The sequence below is a fragment of the Oreochromis niloticus genome, linkage group LG5 (assembly GCF_001858045.2).
Source record: "Oreochromis niloticus isolate F11D_XX linkage group LG5, O_niloticus_UMD_NMBU, whole genome shotgun sequence".
Classification (NCBI taxonomy): domain Eukaryota; kingdom Metazoa; phylum Chordata; class Actinopteri; order Cichliformes; family Cichlidae; genus Oreochromis; species Oreochromis niloticus.
In genome coordinates, this window is record NC_031970.2 from 25,196,868 (window position 1) to 25,212,540 (window position 15,673).

The 15,673-nt window shown below is 42.7% G+C and overlaps 1 protein-coding gene across 2 annotated transcripts in view; it reads right to left on the reverse strand.

Moving 5' to 3' along the window:
- The window catches only part of srgap2 (SLIT-ROBO Rho GTPase activating protein 2), a 53,033-nt gene that overhangs the window by 27,069 nt on the left and 10,291 nt on the right, over positions 1-15,673 (reverse strand). The window contains exon 1 of one of the 2 annotated variants that reach the window (XM_025907364.1): positions 10,922-10,961. The exons of the other annotated variant lie outside the window; for it this stretch is intronic. Within the exon in view, the coding sequence (XP_025763149.1) occupies positions 10,922-10,946 (25 nt within the window). The 5' untranslated portion in view covers positions 10,947-10,961. Of the gene's footprint in view, positions 1-10,921; positions 10,962-15,673 lie in introns of those variants that run through there. 2 annotated transcript variants of the gene reach the window in all.

The following is a 15,673-nucleotide window of genomic DNA, read 5'->3' on the forward strand; positions in this document are numbered from 1 at the left end:
TTACAAGTATGTGATGAGTGTTTGAGACAAGGCTTGAAGTGGCTGGAGAAGGAGTGTGACAGAGAGTACAGACAACAGAGGAATGACAAACTACGACAGTGCACACAGTTGTGTTGATTTACAGGGTGCAGTAAAGTTCTGGTTTACGGCTCCTATTACTTTTGGTAAGAATGTTCTATGTGTGCTCAAGTATGGAAATTCCCATTTCCCTTCTCTGCAGACATTATTTATGTGACATTATTTTGTCGGAGCAAAATAATGCAAGGTGAGAAATATGTTAATATAGAGTAGAAAACCTGGCTGTGTACATCAGGATTATCTCTCTGCAAGCTCTGGGCCTACAAATTGTGGGCCAGGTAATCAGTAATCACAGCAGGAACACAAGAACAAACTCACACATTACAGTTAACTAGGACAAAGAAATCCAAGTCAAACATTAGGAGATGTAGCTCCCAGCAAAGTACAATATTACCCATTCTTCTTGCTATGTTTGTGTTTGTGTGTGTGCGCGTAAGCACGCATGCACCCTGTGTTTATGCAGTAAGGCCTGGTCTTTGTTGCTCTGGGGACTGATACTGCAGCACAGGCTACAGAGAAGCTTATAAAAGAGGAGGGGAAGCAGAAGGGGGGTGGTAGTGGTTTTGAGTTGTACCACTGTGAGCTCATACCATTGTCCTCACAAGAATGAAAGAAGCAGAGAGAAAAGAAGAGAGAGGGGGGCGAAAAAGCACAAAGTAGTGTAAAGGGTGAGTAAGAGGGCGGGCACTGCGTCAGTGTGAATAATATGTCCATTCATCCCGTACACACAGGAAGACAGGACAGAGCTGACAGGAAGTCAGCTGGACCAGTTCATTACCAGCAGGGAGCAACACGAGAGGGGAGGGTTATACTAAAACAACTACAGGAAGCATATGTGTGTGTACGTGTGTGTAAGAGGGAGTGTAGGGGTTGGACTGAGGTGTGTGTGTGTGTGTGTATGTAAGCCAGTGAGTTGGTGTGTTTTTCTCAGACTAAAAGGCCCCGAAGAAAAACAGGCAGCTGTGGAGTTCACCAGTATAACCCACCAACCCTGAACCAAAGAGAGAAGATGGGCTGAGGGAGAGACGATGGGTCAGGGGCTTGCAGGTTGAAGGCAGTCAAAAGTGTGTGAGTGAGAGTGAGAGAGAGACATGATGTTTAGGCCGTTGAATGAGTAGGTAGACTAAAGCCTCAAGTTGCAGGTAGTATTTCCTAATAAGATTCTTCAGCAGGGTGGACTCTATTAGTTCCAGACATGTCAAACTAATACTGCTTTAGTGTATATATACACACACACACATGCACACACACGTACGTACACACACACATGCACACGCACTTGTGGAGAGGGGAGGAAAGGATAGAGTTACAGTACAGTAAGTGTTGGAGGGAAAGCTATTGCAGGAATGGAAAGATTCCAGCCAATGCCTTTTTCTTGGGTCTGGACATTTACTCCAAAAACAAACACACACACTCTCACTCTTTCTCTCTGCGTCTCACTCTCCGTCACACACACGCACACACACACATGCATACATTAAAAGTTATAGAGGCATTTCCTCTCTCACCCAGACCCTAAAACTTTTAGGAAAAGTAGTGTCGTCTTAAGAAGGCAAGTTAACAAGCTTAGCCACTTGTAGACATGGAAAACCATCCCGAAGCCAAACCGCTGCAAATGTACTGTTCAGCAGAGGAGAGGAGGGACCGACAGCGAGTGAGACGGCAGAGAAACACGGAGAGAAATAAGCGCTGGGCTATGGTCGGGCATAAACGAATAAAGGGCATAAAACATCAACGTTTATTGGTGTCACTATGGTACTTTATTAGTTTCCCTTTTCAACTAACGTCATAATGCTAGTGAATATATAGTGATACTTTCGGGAAGGCGAGGATGCAAGCTCCTGACCTTTCTCACGCGCACACACACTTTCATATAGCAAAGCAGCATTAAAGCTTGATTGCTTGGCAGGCAGGGTTATCATTTTCTTTGTCAGCGTTTAGATATCCAAAACACGAGTGCACGTGTGTCTGCGTTTCAACAAACTCAGGCAGTGATTGGCCCCACGTCCGGACAGCTGTGGGGGAGTAGTTGTTCATATTGTGCTTATTGCTTATCTGAAGTCTGGAGAACATATGCATAGTTGGCGCATTATAGCGGAGTGACATCTGCACAGAGCCTCTTGCTGACTCTTTTGATGACCAGATTTACGTCACTCCGACCCAGGCGATAATTATAACACTGCAGTCAGAGAGGCCTTATTTATTTCACAATTGTAAAGACAGTATTTTGGATCTCCAGAAACACTTAATGGATTTCTTCATTCTTCGTTCTTCATCTCCACCAACCTACTCTACTTCTGCTCTCGCTGTAGCAAAGTAGAATATTAAAAAAAAAAAGTTTAACATTATATTAAATCTAAGGGCGCTTTTCATAAAGCCTCTACCCTGAAAGCAAGGAAGCAGCCTCTAAGGCATGGCTGAGCGCTAACAGGATTTGTATATCAGCACTCTTAAAACTCACTAATCAATAGGCAATCTTACTTTTCATTTATACACAAGACCCAAAGGGGGCAAATGATGTATTATGTGTGTGCTGATGCGGTGACTTCTTCTAGGTTTCCTATATTAACTTTCCCATTCAGCTCTCAGCAATAAAGGGGAAAAGCATGCTTCTCTCAATGACCCAGATATACTACATCAGAAGATTAGACATCAAATGGGAGTTTTTAAGTATCAAAGTGACCGAATGCTAAAATAAGACAAAACACTTTTGAAGAAACTACTAGTCATCCCCACTGAGTTTTGCTTGGTAACTGTTACTCTTTGTCCATGATGCCCTCTTTGGTGGTGGTTGCGAGGGAGCAGGGAGAGGGGGAGGCAGTGTGAGAGAAACATGAAAAAGAGGTGACGAGGAGGAAGGGGGGGGTGTTTTTGCAGGGGGTTTAGTACTCAGCAGGGGTAAATTCCACGGCACTGCTCCACACCTCTGTGGTCAGATCAGGAAGTCATTAACCCTTTACGTGACAGTAGGATGCTTTATATCCAACTGTAGGAAAGACAGAGGTTATTTCTGTGATCGAGTACATTTTTTGTGGCCATGCGAGCTACCGTCAGGGTTCCTTGCACTCTGTGAGCTAAGAGCAGAGGTCAAGGGTCAGGGGTCCGCAAAGTTACTGGAGGGGGTCAGTCTCCCATGTCAACCAGCTGGTTACAACTATCGGTTTCAGCTCCGAAGAACGCTCAGCTTGTTTCTAAGTGTTCCTGCAGAGTCTGTTCTTTTACCAGATCGTTATTTCTTTTTGCAGCCATGCTTTCCAGGAGTATGTTCCACTTCTTTATCAGAAAATATTTATCTCTCCTGACACCCATATCTCTTTCCAGCCATCGCGTGCACAGCACACAAGCATTTGTATGCTTGTATGGTGGCAGACAGAATGTGGGGTTAAAGACTGGGGGCTGGGGGTTTCTACGCATAATAAAAAAGGCTGCTTATCAAAAGTTAACTAGCTTCTTTCGCTCCCTTTCAGGCACCGCCTGCTCCACTAACCCAGTCGAGAACGGCACTGGGGGAGGGGTACGTCCCCCACACGCGGGAACTGGAGGGAAGCATTTCTGGTAAAGAAGTGAATAACGATTATCTTCCAGTTTAGCTTAAAATGCTATTGAAGTGTAGGTACTGGACTCTGACTTCACAGACAACCTAATCAGCAATCAGATGTCCAGAGTCTGTGATCAACGTTTCGGTCCAACCAAGATGAGCGGCACTAAATGAGATCACACGTTATCCTATAATTTAGCAACTCACAAGATTTGAGACTGACCATCTTGAATTCTTGGCCTCAAGGCTAATTTCAGTGTCCTTTCTGTGTGTATGTGTGTTTGTGGATGCTGTTCATGCTGAAGGGTACCATCCACCTGGTGTCACCTCTATTTCCTGTCTCTGTTGGACACAGCCATCTGGGCCTCAGTCTGTTCCAACAGGCCTCATCTCTGTCTCTCTCTCTCTCCCTCTGTTTCCATCTCATATACTCTCCAGCTTTGGCAGGCGCACACACACACACACACATATATATATGCACTCTCCACAGGGATCCAAACTATTACAGTATAGAGCTCTATGCCATCTGGCTGAGGAGGTATGGACAGGTATCAGACATAAACCCACACACGCACGCATATCATATCACCCTGAGCCAACAGCAATATTAAGCTGAGCTCTCCCACTGTGCATGTGTGTCCACACCCTTTCCAGTGTTTCAAAATGGCCAGTGCATAACGCGCCCCCCCACGTTAATCAGCTTAGCAGCCAGTCAGGAGATTTGACTAATCCAAAACACAAGCATGGGAAGAAGCCCACTGAGTGTATGTCTGTCTGTGCAAGTGGTCTTGTCTGACAGTGCGTGGAAGAACTTAAATGAGCCTCGACATTTCCAGGCAACACTCTCTTAAAGCAACAAGCATTACCACAATCATCCAAGGCTAGTTTCAAACAGCAAAGGATGGGGAAGAGGATGTCTTTCATGTGCGGAAGCATCGCTGGGCGGGTAAAGGTTCTTCCCCGTCTTTATTAGCGTGTTAACTCGTCATAATCCCAGTGATTGAGTGGCAGCGTGTAATCACTTCTTACTTCTAGATTAAACAGTCATCAGTCGTGCAGTCATCTTCATCTTTATTTCACTCCTCAGTAAGAATTAGCCCAGTCATCACTAATGATTCACAGGGACCTTGAGGGCTGTGTAGGCATGTGCACGTAAAGCCCCCCCGAGAGGAGTATCAGGGCTTTGAAGCCCAACAGAGTGCGTAATGGAAACCTTTCTGTCATTTAATAGAGAGCTATGACAGCATTTGCCGCACAGGAGAGGGGAAACACACATGCATATTCTCAGCGAGGAAATGCTGCATGATACTAAACACGTGTGAGTGACTCGTATGGATGTCCTTATGCAGCAAAGTGTTATCGCGACACTGCACGAGAAATCAGTGGCATGTTGAAAATGGCTGAAGGAAAAATGATAGAGATCAAGATAGGATGGAGTGACAGCTGAGAGCAGAGGCTGGGCAGCAACACATGAGTTAAAGGCCGTATCTGCTGACGGCTGCTGATCTTTATCCAAGCGCCAGTGGAAGGCACGGAGGCCAGGAGAAAAAGAGCAAAGGGGACCATCACACAAAGGATGAAACCCAGAGCAGCAGATGATAACATGAGATGCTATCAGCGCATCCGACTCGAGGTCAAATCGCCACAGCCTTCAGCTGCATCTCTCTCCGAAACAGGAGGGGCACATACGCAAGATGAAGGAATGCAGAACTACATGAATCCTTATATAAAAAGACAGCTCACCCCGAAAATCAAATAGACGTTTTTTCAAATATTTTTAATCTTATCCATCTATCCGTGTTTTAAACGGCATATCCAACTTATGATAGCAGGAGGCTGTTTATACATACATATCAGTCTAGGAGACAACAGCTCCCGAGATGTCTGCTTTCTCTTAAATATAATGAAACAAGATGCCACATGCCTCATGGTGCTGAAAAGGGAGCGAAAATGTACTTAAAAATCTCTGCAGCATTCTATTTTTTTCCTGGAAGAATCTTTATTCTTCCATTATAAAAAAAAAAAATCACTGAAGAACAACCGCTCGGCTGTGAAGAGCGGTTTAATAATGAATTCGATTATCAACAGAAAAACAACAGCATATTTTGACTGTCTGTGTTATTTATGGAGAAAGGAAATGCAATTTGTTCCGGCTTTTAAAATCTGCTTCTTCTTCTTCTTTTTTTTTTTTTAGTTTTTTATATTTTGCTAAAATGATGGTAAATGACACTCTAGGAAAAATGTAGTGATGTTCTTACTACTATTTTCTTCACATTTTACCGATTAAAACAATAACGGATAAGGAAAGTAATCACTGGTTGGAGGGATAGAAGTATTTAGAACACATATGTACGCGTGTATTATTAAAACATCCTCTGTGTGTGTTTTACATTAAGCTGTGAAAGCTAAAGTTCAACAGGATGGAAACAGCGTATGTCACAATTAGACTGCAGTGCAGCTAATGCGGTCGCCTGCCGTTTTGCCTCTACCTCTACGCGTCTCTCCAACCCACTAGTGCAATGGTATTTCTCTGCTGTGTGCAAGTGTGCATGCATGCACTTTTTACACATTATGGAAATCAGACATGAGTCTAACTGCTGCAGAGGGACTGGGAGTAGAGAGAGAGAGCGATAGAAACTGGGCCATGCTCCAAGAGGAGGCTACCAGCAAAGACAACAACTCCACACCTCAGCACAACAAACCACCACACGCAGTTCTGTGGAACGGCACAAAAACTTCACAGGGGATTTTTTTGTTGTTTCTCCTCTTCTTCTTTTTCCCTGCAGCACTGTTCGGTCTTTAACTGGCTTTCCACTGATTTTCATGATAAAAAAAACAGTTACTCTTCTCCCTTGGGGCGGACCGAGAGAGTAGACAGTGAGGACAAGTTTTTCTTACACCCCGAGCAATCAATGTGCAACAACAGTCCTACGTCTGCAATTAGGATGGGTAACTTGGGGGAAAGCAATTAACCAGCTTTCATTTTAGACACTTGGCTTCCATCTATCACATTTACACCCCCTTTTTTTTTAAACATAATTATTTCATGTGCAGACATAATGAGATGCTTGCAGCATCAACTGGTTTGGATTATCGAATCATCAACGAAGGCTTACAAAAGAGACTTCTCACAGACGGCCAATAAATGCACTTTTTTACAGTACAGTTTTTTTTTTAACTGAACGTTACTACTACAAGTGCGATGGAATCACAGTGTCCTGAAGACAAAATCAACTATTTGAGGCAGTGACTGAAACAGGGCAGGAAAAGCCACAAGTACACGTAGTGACCCATGAGACACGGATCATGGGTTATCAGATTTGATGTATCCAAGTAACCATGTCATGAAAACAGATACTTTTTAAAAAGGGGGAATAAAGAAAGGCCTAGGTCATTGTTCAGTTGTCCACACTCTGTCTGTTCATTTTTCCCTGGACTTCTTGACCTACCAAGGAAAGCAGCAAATGAGATTACAGAAAACACATAAGTCAGGTTATTCATTTCAGCAGGCTCAGGAGAGTGCTATGAGAGTGAAACAAGATTACAATAATCATAGACTGCAAGCAGTACTGTGCAAAAGTCCTGAGCCACCCCTCAATTTAGCTATGCGAGAAACTGCACAGTGACAATAAAAAAGTCTAAGTCTCACATGGAGCCAGATTTTCTTGTAACTTTTTAAAAGCGGTCTTGCACAATAGTTCAGTCCAGTCCTCACCTTTTTTAAAGGAAGGTTTCTCTTTCGTGAGTTCATCAACTCAACATTGACCTGTGAACCATTAAGCATAAAAAAGAATCATCTAAATTAAGCGATAAACCAGTGTTGTACCTACGCATAACAGACAACGCAGCGCAGAACCAATTTTAAATTGTATCTTTAGCCATTTGCTACTAGCAGGCTGCCACAAATGTACATCATTAGTTCACACTTTTGAGCTGAGATATGTCTGAGAGGCATAAAATAGTGTGAGCTTTTAGCATTTTAGCATGCTGTGCAGTTTGCCCTGAGAAACAAAACAACACAAAACGAAAGAAGAAACTGAAAAAGCAACTGACCTTAAAACAATCTACAGCAGATGAACAGTATCTGAAAGCCCCCGTCACTGTTGGGGGTCAATTTCAGCCAGCAGTGCTGGGGCTCTTAAAATGAATTGTTAAAATTAAAAGTCATAATTATAAACACAGAAGTATGGTCAAATTCTGATCCAGCATGCAACACATCTGGAAAGCATCTGATTGGCAACAGCTTCATTTTTCAGCATACCAGTGATCGAAAAAACACACAGTAAAAACATACCTAGTAAAAGAAAGACCCAATGCAACACTATCAGTCATGGACTGGCCTCCCCGCAGTGTGAGATCATCTCCACAGAGAGCAGAACAAAAGGCAGCCAACATCCAAACACGAGCTTTGAATGTCCTTCAACAAGTCTGGATAATTATTCCTGAACACTACTTAAAATACTTAAAGAAACGAAAAGAAAGCTGCCTAAGAGAGTTCAAGCTGTGTTGAAGAATAAAGGTGATCATACCAAATACTTTTCAAGCTTGTTAGAACTCTACAAGCTCTGTACATACTTTATTTTTAGGATTTGAGGTGCAGAGATGCTAATACAATATGCTGATGGAAAACCAGAAAAAAACCAAGAGACCATGCAAGAACTTCCTGACCTGGCCAGCAGTATAAAAATAGTTTATTTTCACACCTTTCTAAATTTGATATTCTGTGGTAGTCTGCAGCTGGCCAAATGTCATTAAAAGCAGAGGACAGGTTGTCATTTGAACTTCTTCATAATGAAGATACGGCATCCTTTCATACACAAATGCATCAAACCAAAGCAGACTTTTGCACACCTAGTAGGACGTTCTTGCACATGGCAGATCCGTGATTGGGTGTATATCAAATAAAGATCTAAAACAAAAGGAACCTCCTTGCAGCGGAGCAAATTAGGGTCAGTTAAAGTTCAGTAACTTAAGCTGTTTTCTGTTGCTGAGTGAATAAAGTAAGAAAGTGCAACTTCAGGCAATTTCCAGACCTGATTCTTCCGATACCGTCTCACTCTCAGGACTAAAGACATTGTATAGGCTAGTGTTACAGGCTGCATGTTTTCACTGTACACTCAGGTAAGCCTTAAGCAAATCTTCACTATACCTCTGAAGAAAACACGGTTCAGAAATAACTCACCACTTCTCTCAGATAAAGTCTGACAGAAATGATACCTGGAGGATGTGTTTATACACCACTGCAGGGTAAGCCTGAGGATATGCTAATACATGTCACAACCTCTGTGCTCCTCAAACACACAAAAACACACTCTTATTTTTACTTTCTCACGCATACTTATTTGATTAGCAAACATGACATAGCACCTCGAATCAGAATCTCAAATATCACCCTCTAATTCAATGTCAGAACATCAGCACAGTCAGCTAAAGAAAGACTCAGGCGTGCTGGATGAACAGTCTACTTCACTTAAAAAAAAAAAAATTGACTATGTTGAAAAAAGAATCAATTAAAAGTATTCATTAAAGCCACCGTCTGCCCTTTTCATGCTTTTGCTTTGTTCCTTGATGTATTTTTGCACTTGTCCCCACAGGTGGTGAACTCTGCAGTCGCTAGCTTTCTGGCCCACATTTCAACCGACCAGTTTTTAACCCACACATAGCATCACCCCCATCGGGCTATTTGGTACTCGGTCTGCACAAAGCACATCTGGTTGTGTACCCATAATCCTTCACTCTTTGTAGTTAGATACCTAAATAAACCAACACACTGGTACTCCCATATAGTAATGACATCCACTCAATGCTAATAGTAATCAATCACACAGACTTGATACCAGGGAGCCAGCAGGTTAAAAACCATTTATCGTCCAATCCAACTTCAGTCTTCATGTGTACTTGTAGTTTGCTGTCACAGTGGCAGATTTCTGTAGATTTCTGTGTGATGGAGACTGCTGTTCATGCTTTTGATCCTTTTAACCAATAACCATTTGACCTATAACTAGGATCAAACGCAATATTCTGGGACTGTATAAACATGAGTCTCTGTAGCCTTTGTGTTAGCTGTATTTCCTTAATTTGCTATGCTAGGTCTTGAGCCAGTTGTGTTGCTGGTCTGCTAGCAGAGGATTGCCTCTCGGTAGCTGAGCCCGAGCGGTGACTTCACCCGAGGAGGAGAGACAGTGACGAGATAAACTTCTGGAAGCGTCAGATTTTTTGATTAAACTGCCAGTTGTTTTCGGCCCTGTGGTTAAATGCTACTGGTCAACTTTCTCATGCTTTCTGCCCTCTGACACTTTGGAAGTCTGCTATCTAGTGAGTTTCAAACACATGACAGAACACAAAGCTATCTGTACTCAGGAATGGACAGCCCTGATACCAAGAGAGAATATACCTCTTGAGTGAGTGGAGAGTGGAACACGAGGTCAGTGACTCTGCACTGAGTGTGTGTTCAATTTTGTGCGTGATGTCATGTGTGTTTATCAGAGAGAGGACATGGTGGAATCACTGCAACACAATAGAGTACCGCAGTGTGGGTGGCCACACCCTTTCCTCTTAGCTCCCCTTAACAGACTTTTCTCCGGCCCCCAAAAAAACTGCCTTGACAAGATTTTAAAAAAAGAAAAGAAAAGCACAGAGGTGGGAAAAGAAGGGAGGGAATGGAATAAAATCTCTGACATATTTTTTAAAAAAAACAAAGCAACAAGAGCAAAAGAAAACTTATGAGCTTATGAGCTTTAGTGGAAACTTGACAGCAAGACTCTGAAGACAAAATCGAGTAGGGAGAGCGGATGGAAAGAAACAAAATGGGTGTACATTAATAGTCTAAAAAGCCATAGATAAATACAGGGGAACCTACAGGGAAGGTTAAGACCAAAAACACTGAGCTGTGTCCTGCAAGTGTAGCTGAAATATTGATGATGACTATGAGTTAAAGGATGAGAAGAAGGAGCACTTTCTCTCAGTGTAATCTCCCAGTGTACCATAAACATGCCTGCTCATATACATAGAGTCACCTGGAAAAGATACCATGACATTAACGCTTGACAACCGGATGGGCTCCAGAGATGGGAGCAGATCCCCAGGGACAGTCTGTGGCTGGCAGGAAAACAAAAAGGTCAAGGGTTGCAGCAGAACGGAGGCAGGAATGTGGTCAACACCTGTTCTAAACTTGCAATAGCGGACTCAGACAGAGTATTAGGAGTAAGCCACAAGGCACACAAAGCAAATAAGATGCTCATTAGGACCGTTTATTATTTGGCAGTTCTCATTAGCTTGAAATACTACAAAGAGCAGTCTTCTTACTTTGCTTTATCCCTTCCCTGCTCATGTTTTTTCTGTCTCCCTGCCAGGTCCTCTTTCTTATCCGCAGTGGAAGCCTGTTTGATCTAACGGAGTCCTGCTGTTCTGGCTCTTCAGCTCCCAGATACCAGGCACACACTCCTCCCTCACCCACTACAGAGGAGAGCTCCCTTTTTCTTACTCCTTCACAAAAAAGGAAAAAAAGAGAGAGAGAATCACAGGCCCTCTACCCCCCCCCTCCTTTTTAGAAATCAGACACATTCTCCCTCTTGCACAAGAAACAACTAAATAATTCATGAATTCAAAATGGCCTCGCTGCTGTAGAAGCTGCGCTGAGGCCAGCTGCACTGCGTGCATATGGACCATGTAGCTATGTAAGCTATGTCGAAGATGTATTTCAATCAGAGGACAGTGGCTATCATTGTCATCACCAGCAAAGCAGGACACAATGGAGAGGGATACAGCCAGGGACCTGACTCACACATACTGTAAGGCTTCCTGGCTGCTTTCGGTAACAAAGGCACTGAACAATGGGTGGTAAGTGTCAACGTGCTGTGTGGTGATACAATAGCGGCTTTACCACACAAAAAAATTAGTACCCGCCTGTTATTCCTTGGTTTTACTGGATTTCCACATGCTGTTGCCTGTCATAGCTCATTAACTACAGTTTTTGTATATTTAACATAACTCTCAGCTGTCTTTAAAAAGTACAGCATCAGGAACAGACGGTGAGAAACACTGTCGAGTTTATCCATACAGCCATGTTCATTTCTCATTAACGTCCAGATTTTATTTTACTTTTTGTTTTTAGTATCAATATTATTTTAGAATTAAACAAAGAAACCAATGAATCCCATAAAAATATAGCGCAAATTCAACCCCAGTTCAAATAGAGTGGGACACTGAGTAAAATACAAATAAAAATGAATCCTATGATACGATTCTAGCTGCTCAATAAGTCCTTGGTCTTCTTTGTAGTCGATTCCATTTCATGATGTGTTGAATGTTTTCATTCAGTGAAATGTTTGGACTGCAGGCCGCTCAGTTCAGAACTTGAGTTGCTGTTTAGCATTGTCTTGCTGAAATATGCAAGCTCTTCCCTGGATTGAAGCACACGTTGCTCTAAAACCTGTAGAAGTCTTTCAGCATTGACGATGCCTTTCCAGATAGGAAAGCAACCACACAGGGCTTCTTCTTTGCATGAACTAGATTTATCTAGAGGTCCTCCAGTGATTTCTATGCTACAATCACTCACGCCTGTTTTTAATGCAGTGCGGCCTGAGAGCTCGAAGATCACATTCGTCTGATTTTGATTTTTAGTTTTGCCATTTGCACAGAGATTTCTTCGTGTTCTATGAATCTTTTGATGAGAGTATGTACTGTAGATAATGACACATTCAAAGTCTTTGCATTTCTCATTGAATAGTAAAATGTCTCAGTTTAGACTTCAGATATGTTTTATTTGTTCTCTTATGAATAAAATACAGGTTTAAGAGATTTGCAAATCATTGGATTGTGTTTTTAATTACATTTTACATTGCATACCAACTTTTTTTTGCAATTGGGGTTGTATAATACAATACTTGTGACAGTTGTGACTTGCTGTTGGTTTGGATACTCAAAATAGCCAATCTAGGTGGCACATTTTCAAGTGAACTCTTGAACCTAGGTTAATAAAAGTTATTGCCAAATTAACCATGCTTAAGTCTTAATGCACATCTGTCTGCATAAAACTTTCTGGGATGCCACAATTTATCGACAGGATCTTTAAAAAAAACTGATAAAGCTAACGGTACAATAAATGTGCAAAGCGACGCGACCACAATGACTCCTCTTGGTTCATATTCATACTCAGACTCAGCAAGAAGGAATCCACCATTCCAGGCTGGGAAACTCTCCTCTACATTCCTTGGAGGGAATACCAGCGACACATGACAAGAGCCCCACTCACACTGAGTCACTTGCCTGCCTCCCACTTCAGCCTTTACATTACAGAGAATGCCTGTGTAGATATGTGTTATGGACAGCAACCTTTACCACGCAACACTGCCCTCAGACAGAAAGAAAACAAAGAGATGTGGGTGAAGCAAGTTACTGAGGGAAAAAAGAAGAGAAAAGGGACAGAGGTCACAAGAACATGCTTGTGTCAAACAGCTATGCCACAAATGTGCTGAAGTGATTGATGGGAAGGTTCTCTGTGCTGAAGGACATCCTTCATCTTCCCTCCGCCTTTAGGTTTTCTTTGGCAAAATCTCTGTCATCCAGAATTTCAGGGCTTTTCATTACTGAGTTTTGTTTGGGTTTTTGGGTTGTTTTTTTTTAACCTCCTGGTCTCAATTTTCAGTTTTGCACAGATCCAAGCAGAAGCTGACTTCCTACTTCTGTCTCTTAGACATAAACCATTATCACAGACCTCAGGAGAACCAGGTCCAGGCATTATCTGAAGTCTCCCTCTCTCAGATGGAGAACACAAGAGCTTCTACATGTATTCTGGATCCTCACTGCTTCCATTTGGATTTAGTCAGGAGTGTCACCTAAGCAGAGGATACAGGAGCCAGGACACATGACACCATGTGAATTCTCAGGACAGTTACCTGCTCTACTCCCACGTGGGCTCAATCGGACATGATGCACTCTTTGTACTAGAGAGCTGTCAGTGCAGACCAATAACGTCCAGCCTGATTGATTCTGATGTTTGCATTCCTACGTACAGCTTCACCAGGTGCTGTCTAGACAAGTTCAGAGCTGTAATACATGTGAAAAACAACTTCCATTATAGTGCACACAGTATATTATCTGTATGGAAAGTTATATGGAGACCCACTCCAACCCCTGTCCTGCATGCGCCACTGCACAATAGGAATGAGTGTGTTTGCACACGTATGAGGGGTGGGATGTTCCCGTTTCCACTCTGTTTGAAGCACATGGGCTGAGTCGGAATGTGAAGAGGGAGGAAGCAGCAGTGGGAGGGTCAGGGGATGGGTGAAGGCGGTAATCTGAGAGGGGTATCCCACGGTGATAGGCCAGCACATGGTCTTTACACACTACTATGAGCCTGGTGCACAAGGAGAGCTACACCAACAAAAAAGACTTCACTATCAATCACAGGGCTAAATAGAGGAATACAGCAACGCATACTGAAGGGGTCACCACATCATACTTCAACCACCTACGATGCTTGTTTAATGACAATATGACAGTCATCGCTTCCTCTAAAAATATCCAAGTCACGTTCTCGCCTACACTTTAAACTTTAACTTAGTATTCTGCTGCTTCCAACTTTCTTCATGAGGGGATACCTCTCCTTTAATAAACAAAAATAGGGCAAAGCCACTAGCTTTAACTCATGTGCATGTTTTTGGGGGATTTTTCTTTAAATTAGACCCAGGCCCAGATATTTTTCCTCTGGCCAATAATTTGCAGTTGCATCACTGCAGCTTCAAAACACGCCTGACTGTACTATCAAACCACCCTGTTTAAACCACTTACAAAGTGAAAAAAGCAGCACTAAAATATGAATAACATCTAGTCTGACAAGAGTGAGAAATGAACTACAATCAGTTTTGGAAAAATAATGGTTCATAAATTGTTTTTCAACAAATCCCACAGCCATACATCAAAACACGCTGCATTTCCCCCAAGCCCCGTCATGCAAAGCATCTAACTCCAGTCTGAACAAACGCACGTCTACCACAGAATCAATAAAAAACTGACTGTGGCTACACAGTCAAATGATTGCAGGGCATTTGTGTTAAATGGCATCTGGTTGCATATGTCAACAATACAAATGGCAAATCAGTGTATGCGATTATCTTCTGTATCAACTGTACTCCACAGCCTACAGACACTTAAAGACGTGAAGAGCACATATAAGCAAGCTCTTCTTACAGGTACACACAGAGTATCGCCCCCTGGCCATGCTCAGTGACAGTCAGCTACAGCTCCTGCATTCAGATAAATATCAGACCTTAGGTATGGTATATGTGCTTCTGCCTCTTGCCTCTGACAGCTGTAAGACAACGTGTACTCAAGGTAAACCACATTTTAGGGTGGATCATCCACTCCAGGCCTGGCACCAGCACCGACACGTCTTACTAACACAAATATATAGATGCATTCTGCAAGGTAAGCAATCAGAGGTGTTAATACAACCACACCCCCCAGAAGTGTATCTGATATAAGGCTGGAGAGTGAATAAACAATGCACATCCTAGAAGGTGTGCTTGAACCACGCTGGACCACATTCAAAAACTTGACTGGTCAAAGGTTTACATTTGTTTGTCTGGCATACACGGGTTCCTGAACTCTTCCACTTTGCAGTAACACCACTTACAGCTGGAGGGAGGAAATTTCATGAAGTGACTTGTTGCAATAGTGGCATCCTATTACAGAACAACGCTCCAATTCAACGAACTCTTTACAACAACCCATTCTTTCACAATTGTGTGTAAAGTCAGACAGCATATCTGGGCGCTTTTGTGCACCTGTGTCAACGGGACTGAAAACACCTGAATCCAAAGATTAAGAGTCCAGTATTTTTTGCCCATACAGTGTTTTGCTATAGAAACATCAGAATATATGAACGTGATTTTTAGACACACATGTTAACCAAACCCGGAGGGCACCAGAGCTACATTCCCAGATTGGTCGGATGACTGTGGGAGAGATCGACCCCCCGCTGTGTCATGCAGAAAAAGCAAATGGGCCTTTAGCTTTTGTGGTTGCTTTCTACTCACATGCAGCCATGTTTTCTTG